The sequence below is a fragment of the Trachurus trachurus genome (assembly GCF_905171665.1).
Source record: "Trachurus trachurus genome assembly, chromosome: 6".
Taxonomy (NCBI): Eukaryota; Metazoa; Chordata; class Actinopteri; order Carangiformes; family Carangidae; genus Trachurus; species Trachurus trachurus.
In genome coordinates, this window is record NC_139897.1 from 33,760,583 (window position 1) to 33,775,662 (window position 15,080).

The 15,080-nt window shown below is 42.9% G+C and overlaps 1 protein-coding gene across 1 annotated transcript in view; it reads left to right on the forward strand.

Annotated features, from left to right (window-relative positions):
* Positions 1-13,523, forward strand: part of LOC310987580 (neuronal acetylcholine receptor subunit alpha-7-like) — a gene marked incomplete at both ends in the record, with an annotated part of 58,714 nt that extends 45,191 nt beyond the window's left edge. The window contains 3 exons of the mRNA XM_083973902.1: positions 3,191-3,277; positions 4,075-4,184; positions 12,933-13,523. Coding sequence (XP_083830028.1) covers positions 3,191-3,277; positions 4,075-4,184; positions 12,933-13,523 — 788 coding nt within the window. The remainder of the gene's footprint in view (positions 1-3,190; positions 3,278-4,074; positions 4,185-12,932) is intronic.
* Between the last annotated feature and the right edge of the window lie 1,557 nt (positions 13,524-15,080).

Genomic DNA, 15,080 nt, shown 5'->3' on the forward strand with positions numbered 1-15,080 from the left:
GACATCACAAAGTGACAGGAAGTCCTGACGGCTGGTTTTAAGGCTCAGTTTCTGAATACAGGCTGTGTGCATTTCTCTGTGGACTGAGGCTTTGATACTTTCACAGTATTAATATAGAACCTAGAGCTGCTTTATAATCACACTACACATGGACATCTACCTTTATACTGTATGGAGCTTTAACACAAACATCTACCTTTATACTGTATGGAGCTTTAACACAAACATCTACCTTTATACCGTATGGAGCTTTAACACAAACATCTACCTTTATACCGTATGGAGCTTTAACACAAACATCTACCTTTATACTCTATGGAGCTTTAACACAAACATCTACCTTTATACTGTATGGAGCTTTAACACAAACATCTACCTTTATACTGTATGGAGCTTTAACACAAACATCTACCTTTATACTGTATGGAGCTTTAATACAAACATCTACCTTTATACTGTATGGAGCTTTAACACAAACATCTACCTTTATACTGTATGGAGCTTTAATACAAACATCTACCTTTATACTGTATGGAGCTTTAATACAAACATCTACCTTTATTTTGAAGGAGCTTTAACACAAACATCTACCTTTATACTGTATGGAGCTTTAACACAAACATCTACCTTTATACTGTATGGAGCTTTAACATTAGACCTACAGGAGGAAACAATTTGGGGGCTTTGATTTACAGTGAAACTACAAAATAAAAGCCAGTCAGAGTTCAGTTGCAGCAGCTCCGTCCTCAGATGACCGATGCCTCCGAGTCGATTCCCATCGGCCGTAAAACATCCTGAAACAGGAAGTTAAAGCTGCTGAGACGCTTCCTGTCTCCGACACCAGACACTAGAAAATGAATTTACGCTCTCGATCAAACCTGGATGTCAGCTGGGGCCATCACTCTACAGCCCCTCCCCCTCCTCCTCCTCCTCTTTTATTTCCCTCCTTGTGTTTATTTGTCACCGTCAAGGGGACGTAGATGTTGATGACACACAGCTGATCAATAAACCAGTTTTATGACACACACACACACACACACACACACTTAACGTGATGATGCTCAATTAACTTTCCTTTGTGTGTGTGTGTTTCTGTTGATGATCTTTTCCTCTGTGGTTTTGTTGCTTTTATTGATCCGGTTTGTTTTTATTGGGAGGAGGCAGAGCCGCGGCGTGTAAAGCCCTGACCTTTGACCTCTTCACCCCATCACAGCTGTAACACTGGTCATCAAAGAGTTACTTCTGTCCGGCTGTTTTAATATAGTCAGAGGTGTTCGCTTATAGCTACTGAGGTGGCGTCAGATAAGATAAGATAAAATATTTTATTTCTAATATCTTTGCAGGATTTGGTTTCTCTGAGTGTTTTATTCTGAATTCTGTCTAATGTTTCACTTTTTTTGCAGGATTTTCAAAATAATAGCTAAAGACAAAAATGTGCTGCTAAGGGTGAATCGTCCATTTGTTTTATTTTGAAAAAAGACTCAATTTAGCCATAATTCACTGCACCACAGTTGGACCTAATAGTCAAGAATTTTCTTCTTTTGAAACTAGCCTCCTCTCTTCTGATTGGCTGACGCCGACCTGAGAGAGGAGATGGAAAACTGAGCCTTAAAACCAGCCGTCAGGACTTCCTGTCCCTTTGTGATGTCACAACTAAGCCCCGCCCCCTCACCACTGGACCCACCATCCAACAACAACTTGCAGGATTTGTTTCTCTGAGTATTTTATTCTGAAATCTGCTCTGTTTTCTTTTTTAATTGGATCACTTTAGAAAACAGTCAGCCAATCAGAAGAGAGGCTCAGAGCCTCCTCCTCTCTTCTGATTGGCTGACACCGACTAGAGCTGTTGTTACTTGAGCTCCAGAGAAAAGCTGAAAGAGAGAGGAGATGGAAAACTACACTGAGATGGTTTTTAGATCTTCTCATCGATCAGCCCTTCAAAATAAAAGACAGAAGAACAAACATGGAGCTAGTCCATACTGGTCCATACTGGTCCAGTGTCTGTCCCAGTCATAGACTGTAAAAAGAATGGACGTAGCACTGTGACGTCACCCATTGGTTTGGGGGAGTCTGTTTTGTGCCGCTACTACTGGGATTTGAACTGCGCCGCCATCTTGGATTTTAGGTGGAGTCTACTTGCCATATTTGGAGAGGTGCAGCGGTTAGCCGCCTGAGAACCCGCCCACTGAACTCAGAGCAACCAATTAACGGCCGGTAAACTGTCTGTGAACCTGTCACTCAACGTAATTTATGCACGAATTTGAAGCCTAAACACTAAAACGGTTGTGGTACAAAAAAATTCACCCCCAGTATTTGGTATCGATTTCAAAGGAAATATCAGCAAATTTCTGGATAAACTGTTCTGAGATAATAGAGAGAAGAAGTCACAAAGATCATTCAGAGTTTTCAGTGACGTGACTCGCGCAGGAGGATAAAACATCTGTTCAACGACACGACTGGACAATGTACAGAGCAGCAGTAAGGACCGGTAATTTTACCATCTATCAACCCACCAAGACTTAGGTCATCTCACTGGTCATGAAACGTTGTCAAACTGCAAGTTTTTGGGCGATTGTGAACCACATACAGCTTTCGCTGCTGTTTTTTTCTCCCACCGCTGTATCAGTCAGTGAAAGCAGTCCCTGCCTGGAGGATCCCTCGCCTAAAAGCCCAGGTAAAAGCCCTAACAGCCCAGGTAAAAGCCCTAAAAGCCCAGGTAAAAGTCCTAAAAGCCCAGGTAAAAGCCCTAAAAGTACAGCTGTCATTTCGGAGGTGAACATATGGTTATCCCCGTATTTACACTTGCTCAAGTCGAAAAAAAAGTCCGCTCGTATCTGAACATCTCTATATTGCTGCCGCCGTCGCCGTAGCAGTAGCAGCAGCAACAACATCCTTCTCTACAAACAAATGTTTTTCGTCCTAGTCTCAAAATGTGTCCACAAAAGCAAACGTAATGACTCACTGCGGAAAGCTTGCCAGGCCTATAGTTACGGTTGCTAACGTAGGATTGGACAATAGCCGTTTGTGGGAGGAGTTGGCGAAGGGTCAATTGGAGTTGCTCCCTTCTGGTCCCAGCCCCCAGAGGCCGGACGGAGAACTGCAGCTTTTTGAACGCGGAAGTGGTCTTCACTTGGAGAACCCACAACTCCCCCCTTGGTCCCAGTGCAGTAACCCTCCTCTCTGTCCTCAGGCATCACGGTGCTTCTCTCTCTCACCGTCTTCATGCTGCTGGTGGCTGAGATCATGCCGGCCACGTCCGACTCTGTTCCTCTGATCGGTGAGAGCTGCATCACTGTATCATCATTACATCATTGCTAAATTCTCATTTGTCTATCAAGGTGCGGCGCTGTGGAATGATATAAAACATTTTTTAGAATCATGTTTCTCTTTAAATACATTTAAAACCAAGCTCAAATAATACTTACAGACCTAGTCACATCTTTGCATCATTGGGTTTTGTATGTACTATTTTATTTTTTATTTTGCTATATATACTAATGTTAAATGCTGTATTTATACATCTGTGTATGAGATGAAGATATGCACTTATGTGCTTGTGCATGTGTGATTGAGGAGGGGGGGTATAGGGTGGGGAGGAGGGAGTAAAGTCTTGGGAAAAGTTATTCATAGGTTTAAAAGGGGAGGCCGCTTATAAGCCCCTCGGGCTTTATGATCTTTCCTGCACAATACATTTTGTTTTTTTTAACTGTCTTTTACTGATCTTGTACTTGTACTTGTACTGATTGTATGTCTGTTAGAGCAAACAATAAAATACAAAATACAATCATCACTTCATCACACGTCTCCTCCTTCATCCCTCCATCATCACCATCTGCAAAATCTGCACCATGAGGGAAACGGTGTAAAATGTCATCAACCATTTTTTCTGACTGAATTCAACTTCATGTCTTGATCTTTTCTCAGTTTGTTTACGTCCAGTGAAGCTGCAGCTGTAGGTAGAGAGTGAGTGAGGTAGACATGTTGTGAGGAGCTTCCTGTGACCTCTGACCTCTGACCCCTGTGTGTTTGACCTCTGACCTCTGACCTCTGACCTTTGACTTCTGTGTGTTTCAGCTCAGTACTTTGCGACCACCATGGTGATCGTGGGTCTGTCGGTCATCGCCACCGTCCTGGTTCTACAGTATCATCACCACGACCCGGACGGAGGACACATGCCCCAGTGGGTCAGTCTACATCTTCCTCCTCTCCTCCTCTTCATCCTCCTCTCTCCTCTTCTTCCTCCTCCTTTTCATCCTCCTCTCCTCCTTCCTCCTCTACTTCCACCTCCATCCTTCTTCCTCCTCTCTTCCTTTTCCTCCTCTTCTTCCACCTCTTTTCCACTTCCTCCTCCTTTCTCTTCCTCCTCCTCTTCTCCTCCTTCCTCCTCCCCCCTCTTCCTCTTTCTCCTCCTCCTCTTCCTCTTCCTCCTCTTCTTCCACCTTCCTCTTCTCCTCCTTCCTCCTCTTCTTCCTCCTCCCCCTCTTCCTCCTCCTCCTTCCTAATCTTCTTCCTCCTCCTTCCTAATCTTCTTCCTCCTCCTCGTCCCTCTTCTTCGTCCTCCCCCTCTTCGTCTTCCTCCTCCTCGTTCCTCTTCCTCCTTTTCTTCCTCCTCCCTCCTCTTCCTCCTTCTCCTCCTCCCTCCTCTTTCTCCTCCTCTACTTCCTCCTCCCTCCTCCTTCCTCCTCTTCTTCCACCTTCCTCCTCCTCTCCCTCTTCCTCCTCCTCCTCCTCCTTCCTCCTCTTCTTCCTCCTCCTCCTCTTCCTCTTCTTCTTCCTCCTTCTTCTCCTCTTCCTCCTCCTCCTCTCTCTGTGTGTCCTGGTTCATCCATGTTTCTCTCTGATCTGCTGACTCATCTTTCAGTTTCCTTAACGAGCTCCTAACGAGCCGACGCCCGTTAACGTGTCCGTCCTGTTTATTTACATGAGATTTATTTATTTTACAGCAGCTTGAAAAAAAAAACAGCTTTTACACTTTACACACACACACACACACACACACACACACACACACACACACACACACACACACACACACACACACACACACACTCGAGCTCCGCTGGGAACCTGAACAAGAGAAATTCCATTAAGGTGGGATTTAGTTTGAAGGTCAGAGCTCTCACCTGAGTATGTGTGTGTGTGTGTAGGCAGGGATGATGGACAAGTCCTCTTAGCCTCACACACACACACACACACACACACACACACACACACACACACACACACACACACACCCACACACACACGCACACACACACACACACACACACACACACACACACACACACCGTCTCCCCGGCTCAGATCGGTCCTGACAGTTCAGAGATTGAACCGTCGTCGTCGTCGTCTCTGCTGCGTCTGAAGCTTTGAAGCCACAAAGTAAAAGAAACATCAAGAGTGAACTCATTTAGACTCAGATTCACACCTGGCCGCTGATCCAGGACCAGTTTGCTGTTTGATTCTTATCAGAGACGCTGCCTGAGCTGCCGTCGCTGCCTCTGGGCCTCTGACACAGTGAATATAATATAATATTCTGTCTGCAAACAACAACAGGAGGAGAAGTCACAGATTTTTATTTTTATTTTGCAGCTTTATGTTAAAGCTATTAGGGCTGGGACGATATGCTTTTCTCCCGATTCGATTCTTCTACGATTTTTTGGATGGCGATTCGATTTAAATTGCGATTCTACGATATTGCCGATTATCTGTCATTATTATAACCTAATAATAAATAATATCTTATTTTTAGTCTACATTTTTAACATTTATCTGCACACAAATACTGTAGGAGCCTGTAAATGAACATACTCCATTATAAAGTGAACTTAAACCCTTTTCAAAACCTGGACTCTCTGTATGTAAAAAAGGCGAACAAATGCACATTGCACAATATTTAAAACAAATTCAAAAAAGAACCCCCCCCCCCTGATAAATCGCAAAAAAAATCGATTTAAAAATCGTCAAAAAAGATATTGCAATATTTATGTGAATCGATTTTTTCTCCCACCCCTATAAAAGCTATAGTGCGTAACTTGTACGGGTCTGTAAATCTCCATTTCACCCAAGCCACTACAAGAGGAGATGATACAACGCTGATGAAGCCGTTCTGCTCCTCTAACACCTTGCCGTATTTTTCAGTATTTGTTCTTTTATTAGATATTTTTGCAAATTAATTGAAAAAGAAAAACTGAAATATCACCTGAACATAAGTACTCAGACCCTTTGCTGTGACTCTCCTGCAAATGAGTAATGTAAGGTCTTATTTAAACAAATCATGTCCAAACTATTGAATAAAACACAGCTAGACTCCGCTAGATGAAGGTGTAGAATCATCTCAAAGATGAATAAAAGAAAGTGACGGCACCTGAATGACAAACAGGAGAGTCACAGCAAAAGGTCTGAATACTTGTATATGTTCAGGTGATATTTCAGTTTTTCTTTTTTAATTAATTTGCAAAAATGTCTAAAATTCTGGGTTTGTGCTGACATGATGAGGTGGTGAGTGTAGATTGAAGACTTTTTTTAATATTAACATAAAGCTGCAAAATAGGATATTGACTTGTTTCTGTCAGGACGTCTCATTCTGTTCTGATCTGAAATCTGAAATTAAAACATTTAACTGAGTGAGGAGAAGCTGTGACATTGATGAAGATAATTACAGTGATTTTTCACAGTGAGATGACGAGTCGGGAGTCGGACAACGGCAAGAAAAGAAATAAAAGAAGACTAGAATTAAAATAAACAACAGGAAAATAAAGGATAAAGGATAGAGTTATAGTCTACTTGCCAGCCCATAGGGCCCCATTGTGAACCCGGAAATGTTGAGTACCCCAAAGTTTTATGTTAGAAATATATAGTATGGGTCCCCAGTTTTCAGAAACTGCCGGATGCTAACTTATATATATTGGGCAATTAGCATAACTGACATAATTAGCATAAATTAGCATAATTGCCTATATGGGCAATATTTCAACAAAATTGACTTGGCTGATCTGGGCAATATTGGAGTGGTTTTAGGGGTTATTGATGATGCTAAATCCATTTCTGACATTTTAAAAATTCAAAATGGCTGTCTAAACCGGAAGTGACCAGATTTTAACCGCCAGTGGGCCGATTTTGATGGATTTCAAAATCTGGTCACTTCCGGTTTAGACAGCCATTTTGAATTTTTAAAATGTCAGAAATGGATTTAGCATCATCAATAACCCCTAAAACCACTCCAATATTGCCCAGATCAGCCAAGTCAATTTTGTTGAAATATTGCCCATATAGGCAATTATGCTAATTTATGCTAATTATGTCAGTTATGCTAATTGCCCAATATATATAAATTAGCATCCGGCAGTTTCTGAATACTGGGGACCCATACTATATATTTCTAACATAAAACTTTGGGGTACTCAACATTTCCGGGTACTCATTGTTGGCAAGTAGACTATTAAGTAATTTAAGCAATTTCAGTAAAACATAGAAAAGAAAGAAAGAGAAGAGAAAGAAGAGTTAGAAAAGGAGAAAATGAAGAGGAAAGAACAGAGGAAGGAGGCAAAAATTATACAAAGACAGAGAGAGAAGAGAGAGAGAAAAGACAAGAAAACAACAATGTGATGTAAATATGAGAAAGGAAAAGTAATCCAAGGAGAACAAAGAATGGAAAAAAATTACAAAAAAACAAAGAAAAGGGAATTTTAGAAAAGAAAAGAAAAGAAAGAAAAGCTGCTACGTTCCAGGAAATAAAAGGAGAAAAAGAAACAAAAGGAGATGAACGGAACAGAAACAAAACAATAGAAAAAAGCAAATGAATGAAACTAAAACGAAGCCGATTAGACAAACACTCAGTTAATGAAGTTAATTAATGTGACGGTGAGGAAGAGGAGGGTGAAGCGGCGTGATGAAGGACGAGTCACAGCGACGACGACGACGGCGACGGACGAGTGTGTGATGTCGAAACTGTCAAAGAGTCGACGACGCTTCAATATTTAAAGGTACGATATGTAAGAATGTGGCCAAAATTGTTGCTGCAGTCAAATTCAAAACACAGCAGCGCGTTGTCCCCCCTCCCCTACCCACCAGACTCCAGGTTGCCAGACAGCGACGCGCTAACCTCCGCTCTGCTCACTCAGTCAGTCTCAAAGCAGAGTAAAAAGCTCAATATTCATCAACAACCTCACTGTTTTATTGCTCTGACTCACAGTAACTACGAGCGGAGTTCACGTCACTCAGGTGATCTGCAAGTTATTGTTACATTCACCGCTCCGACGCTGTGTCTGCAGCGCTGACACACACACACACGCACGCACAGACACACACGCACGCACGCACGCACAGACACGCACACACAGACACACACACAGTAACCCCGCATCTACCGGAGCCGTAGTGCGTGTTAATCACGCCGTAGATGAGCCAACATATGAGACGTCTTACCGCAGAATAAACGACGCGAGCCGCTCCGGTTCTCCTCCACTTTCTGACGTCGGATCATAAAACATGAGGACCGGAGACAGGCGACCTGACTGGGACAGACTCCTCTCATGAACCGCTCCACACGTTCACTCAATGTTCAATCACTTCATTTACCATCGGCTCCATTTCGCCACATTTCCTCCCTCTTTTCTAACTTTCACTTTGTAATTCTTCCCTTTAGCTTTAGCGTTAGCAGCAGCTCAAACTAACTAGGCTACATGCTCACAACAGCAAGCTGTGTAGCCTATTAAACGACAGAGCGACAAGCCACTTCTACCGTGTGATATCAAGCAAATATGACCAATAACCGATAATAACACAATCTTTTTTTTCATGATCTCGTTTTATCTCCCAGCCGTATTTGCAGCTCAGTGGAAGCTAACTGGCAACCCAGAGGCTGAAATGCCACAGACGCTGTGACAGGGAGAGAGCGCTGGGTGGCGACACAAGCCAACCATAGAAATTCAAAACATAAACATGATTTGCGGTCCGCAAAAAAATTTTTTTAATGCGAATATCTTGGCTGTAGGATTGTTGTTGGTGAGTTCAGTATGTTATATGAACATTATTCCTGAGTCTCTGTTACATATTAGGACGATTTTACAGCCAGTTGCTTTAGATTTCTTACATACTGTACCTTTAATGAGCCGAGTGTGAAGAGATTCAACTGGAAGGGCACACACACACACACACACACACACACACACACACACACACACACACACACACACACACACACACACTTTATTCATGCTCCATTTTCATCATCAAACACACACACACACACACATTGTCACACACAATAATTCCAGCTCTGTTTTCCACATCAACTCTGCGTTTCTGCATAAATGAATTTTGATCGACCTGTTTTCATGTAAATACTTTTGACTCGTACTTTGTAAAGTCAACTTCCTGTTAGCGACACGACAGATCTTCCTCCTCCTCCTCTTCCTCCTCTGCAGCCATCTGCTCCACAAACTCTTTCCTTTATTATTTTCACTCAAATATTTGTTCCTTTATTTTATTTTCTTGGCCAAAAGTGAAGTTGATTTTAAAAGCAAAAGTTTGTAACTTCGTAACAACGTGAAGCTGCAGTTCCTCTCCTGACCACTAGAGTGAGTCAGTCTCCATAGACTCAACATGTTTACAGCCTGGAACAGAAACTTCCTGTTTATACAACTCATCTGTTTACATTTAACCAGTGATGGGAATAACAACGTTATAAAACAACAGCGTTACTAACGGCTAGCGGTGTACCCGAACCCAAATACGTATTCGGATCCAGAATAGTTTTGCTCTCCGAAGTTTCTCCTCATAATTCGGGAGCTTTTTTCTAAAGAAAAAGAAACGTTTGGATCAGCAACAGCAACATAACCAGGTGATTCTGGTTCACACTCCAACACAGTAGTTACTGTTCACCCCGTTATAACGCCGTTACCGTTACTGACTATAAAACTGTGCGTTTTTTGCTCCCCCCAACACTGGGTGACCATCAGGAAAACGATTTAGGGGTCAAAAATGGCTGGAATTCTCCTTTAAATGATAATAACTTTCCAAACAGAACAATGTGTTCACTGTCAGATTAAAATATTGGCTAAACCTTTGTCTGGCTTTGCTAAGTGACGCTGTTTCCCTCCATCTTCCTCTTCTTCTTCTTCTTCTTTTATTTTTTATTTTTTATTTTTGTATAGTTTATACTGTATTATTCCTTTTTTTATTTCACTCTTGATCATTATTAATTATTTTTTATATGCAATGTAGCACTCTAGTTTATTAATGTACTGTTGGCTTTATTCCATTGGTTTAGTTTTTCTCTATGTCGAACCACAGCGCACATAGCACTTTAAAGCAGAAGTCAGCGATCCGGTGGTTTTGTCTAACTTCCTGTCAGCAGATGGAGTTAGCAGTCCCCGCCCTCGTCCCTACGTCACCACATTCACGCGCATCCCTTGGCTGCACACACAGAGAGGACTGCCCCTTTATGCCGTTCTCTCTCCTCATTGGATAAAGGTTGTAGGATACAAGGAAAGTTTTCTCCTGGGCTCAGAGCAGAGCAGAGTGACTGACAGACCCGTGTTTCAGACCAAACACTCTATAGAAGTGATTGCTGTCGGAAGATACAACTATTTAAGGCTTAGATTAACACAAACATTCAGCTTACTTCTGCCCCCTGTCTCTGATGTCGCCAACGTCAACCAACCCACGTGTCTCTCCGTCTGTCAACACTTCCCCAAAGTCTCTGAGTCTGACGGTCGTAACTCTTTAAAAAAAACAACCTTCCTCACATGACGTTTTATTTTGAAAATCACTCAGTCGTTTCCTTCAACACCTGGTTTCTGCAGGTTTTTATCAAATGTTCCCCCAAACAGCAGGAAATGATGAATTTTGTTGGGACTATTTTCAGCAGCGTATGAATCCTTATGTGTTAGCTTCATCATAAACACCTGCTGGTTGTTGACCAGTCAACTAAATGGTCAATCAAAGAAACAGGAAATGGGCGGGGCTTCAACTTTGATACTTAAATTGACCAATATGGTTTAATGCTATAGATAATTGACACATTTGGAACCAAATTTCAATACCTAATGGAAGTAGATGAGTAAATCTCATTACCATCAATCAATGAGCCAATCGGTTTACAGCATGTTTGGCCCAAGGATTGGCTGCGTATTAACACTTTATTTTACATATTTGTGCTAAAATATAAAATTAAAACTAATAACCATGTACTTGAATGTGCATTGGAATCTGATTAGATACATTTTGTTCTGAAAAACCTGATATTGATGATAATAACCAGCCCTAAACTGCAATAATTTGATATTTGGGGAAACACTTGTTGTCCGAATGAGAAGGTCCAAATCACTCCCATCCATGTCTGAGTGACTACTAGTGTGTGTTTTTAGGTGAAATATCCCTTTAAATGTGATGAACAGTGTCCTGTGTGTTTAGGAGCTCTCAACACCTTGTCATGGTCTTCATGCAGCGAATGGAGGAGGTTCAGGTGACCATGGTAACAGGTGCTGCTGCTTGAAGAAGAGTCCGTTCGCTGCATGAAAACGACTGCAACCATAAATCTCCTGCAGCTGCTCAGTGTCAATATGTAGAACAAACTTTATTGAGTGTTGTGTAAACTGTTGGGAGAAGATGTCACAGCTCCACGTTCCCCTGTTTCTTCTTATACTGTCTTTTATTTTGAAGGGTTGATCCACGAAAAGGTCTAAAACCCGTCTCAGTGTAGTTTTCCATCTCATCTCTCTCTCTCTCAGCTTCTCTGTGGAGCTCTAGTAACAAAAACAGAGCAGAAAACACTCAGAGAAACCAAATCCTGCAAAGTTTGTTATTGGATGGTGGGTCCAGGTGGTGGTGAGGGGGCGGGGCTTAGTTGTGACATCACAAAGTGACAGGAAGTCCTGACGGCTGGTTTTAAGCCTCAGTTTGTGAATACAGGCTGTGTGCATTTCTCTGTGGACTGAGGCTTTGATACTTTCACAGTATTAATATAGAACCTAGAGCTGCTTTATAATCACACTACACTTTATACTGTATGGGAACCTTTAATAATAAAGCCATACATTTATTCCCATGTGAAAATAATAAAAGTGAAGTTGATTTTACTGTAAAAGCAAAAGTTTGTGACTTTATAACAATGTGAAGCTGCAGTTCCTCTCCTGACCACTAGAGTGAGTCAGTCTGCATAGACTCAACATGTTAACAGCCTGGTACAGAAACATACACTTGATCTCTACTCATTACTTCCTGTTTAGAGAACTCATCTGTTTACACTTAACCAGTGATGGGAATAACGACGTTATAAAACAACAGCGTTACTAACGCCTAGCGGTGTACCCGAACCCAAATACGTATTCGGAAGCACACAAATAGCGCTTTGATCCCGAATAGTTTTGCTGGCCGAAGTTTCTCCTCATAATTCGGGAGCTTTTTTCTAAAGAAAAATAAACGTTTGGATCAGCAACAGCACATAACCAGGTGATTCTGGTTCACACCACAACACAGTAGGTGGCGCTAATGCTCACCGATACTTGGGTCACCGTTCAACAACTTAGCATTTTTCTCATAGACGATAATGGGAAAAGAAGCTAGCGGCTATAAAGTAGTGTGACTGGTGAGAGAGCGCATGCTTGTGGCAAACCAACATGCATCAAAGTCTCAGCTCCACACTGGCTCCTCCTCCTCTTTGCCCATATTCTGGATCCTGCTTTAAAGGAGAATTCCGGCCATTTTTGACCCCTAAATCGTTTTCCTGATGGTCACCCAGTGCGTTTTTTGCTCTCCCCAACACTGGGTGACCATCAGGAAAACGATTTAGGGGTCAAAAATGACCAGAATTCTCCTTTAAATGATAATAACTTTCCAAACAGAACAATGTCTCACTGTCAGTTAAAATATTGGCTAAACGTTTGTCTGACGCTGTTTCCCTCCATCTTCTTCCTCTTCCTCTTCCTCAGACTCGTGTGGTCTTGTTGAACTGGTGCGCCTGGTTCCTGAGGATGCGTCGTCCCGGCGAGGAGAAGGTCCGCCTGGCGTGTCACAACGCCAAGCGTCGCCGCGGCAGCCTGTCCAGCCTGGAGCTCAGCGTCAGCCAGGGGTCGCTGCGGCACCACCCGCAGCAGCAGGTAACCAACGGCAACCTCCTCTACGTGGGCTTCAGGGGCATGGAGGGGCTGCACTACGCCGCGGCCGCCGAGCCCGAGCTGCTGTGCTCGCGGCTGATGGGCGGCGGCGGTATCGGTGCGGCGGAGGAAGACGCCATGAGAGCAGCGGGAAGAGGAGGAGGAGGAGGAGGAGGAGGAGCGATGGGGAGCTCGACGCTGGAGGCGGAGCTTAACCAGATCCTGGAGGAGGTGCGGTACATCGCGCAGCGGTTCCGCGGCCAGGACGAGGAGGAGACGGTGTGCAACGAGTGGAAGTTCGCGGCGGCGGTGATCGACCGCCTCTGTCTGGTGGCGTTCTCGCTCTTCACCATCCTCTGCACCATCGGCATCCTCATGTCGGCGCCCAACTTCGTGGAGGCCATTTCCAAAGACTTCTTCAGCTAAAGGAGGAGGAGGAGGAGGAGGAGGAGTCGACCCACAATTGACCCTTTGTTGGCCTTCTGATTGGTCTGCTGATCCACCAATCAGAGCGCTTCGTTCTCCCTGTGTCACGTGTTGCGCAGCGTTCTAAGGTTGGACAACCCTGGCATGAAACCTTATGAAACCAGATAAGTTTAGACTGGGTCATTCCTATGTTCCCACATTTCTAACTTTTGTTGTCACTAAAAATTAGGCCCTATGTTCCCACAGCCCTTTGGTCCCACCATTGGTTGGGTTTAGGCAATGAAGAAAAGAGTTGGTTAAGTTTAGTAAAAAGACCCGGTAGAGGCTAGACAGGCCAGATAGATAGAGTCCAGTGGGAACATGGGGCCTCATTTTGAGAAAAATCTTATAACTGTGGGAACATAAGGCTGTGGGAACATAGGCAGGTAGACAGCAAAAACTACTTTATCATTTTTCAATATGGTTAAAATGTGTGGCTGGGATACCTGCAATAGCGACTTACGATATCTGGAACGTATTCCCGGAGCCATTTTTATCCCATTCCCCACACCCAAGACATCAATAAACATACTTAGACTAGGCTATACTACTTTAACCTTCAAAGTTATCTAGCAAACGCAACATTACCGCTGCTAATGTCTTTTGAACTTAATGAAGTTTTACAAGGAGAAACGGGAGATCGGCGGAGATTAAGCGTTAGCTTGTAGCTAACGTTAGCTAGCGTCGGTAGCTACTAGCTAGTGAGCGACCAAAACAAATGATTTTTCCCCAATTTTCAGAAAACAGACACCATTTTTCTGATGTATAAGTTAATTAAAATTTTCCTTAGAAGCAAATTTAAATCTGCCTAATTTTCAATGGTTTCCAATGGGAGTTAACCCTTCCGTGACCATTGTTTGTCCAACCTAGCAACAGTAACCGTGGAGGGCGGGACTTGACAAAGGGTCAATCCCCCCTGTCTCTGATGTCACCAACGTCAACCAACCCACGTGTCTCTCCGTCTGTCACCACTTCCTCTAAGTCTCTGAGTCTGTTGGTCGTAACTCTTTAAAAATAACAACCTTCCTCACATGACGATTTATTTTGAAAGTCACTCAGTCGTTTCGTACAACACCTGGTTTCTGCAGGTTTTTATCAAACGTTTCCCAAAACAGCAGGAATGAAATGATGAATTTTGTTGGGACTATTTTCAGCGATACCTTTGTTAGCTTCATCATAAACACCTGCTGGCTGTTGACCAGTTAAAGGGTCAATCAGAGAAACAGGAAGTGGGCGGGGCTCCAACTTTGATACTTAAATTGACCAATATGGTTTAATGCTATAGATGATTGACAGATTTGGAACCAAATTTCAATACCTAATGGAAGTAGATGAGTAAATCTCATTACCATCAATCAATGAGCCGATCGGTTTACAGCATGTTTGGCCCAAGATCTAAAACTGCTGCAGATTTGCTGCGTATTAACACTTTATTTTACTTATTTGTGCTAAAATATAAAGTTAAAACTAAAAACCATGTCCTTGAATGTGCATTGGAATCTGATTAGATAAATTGTA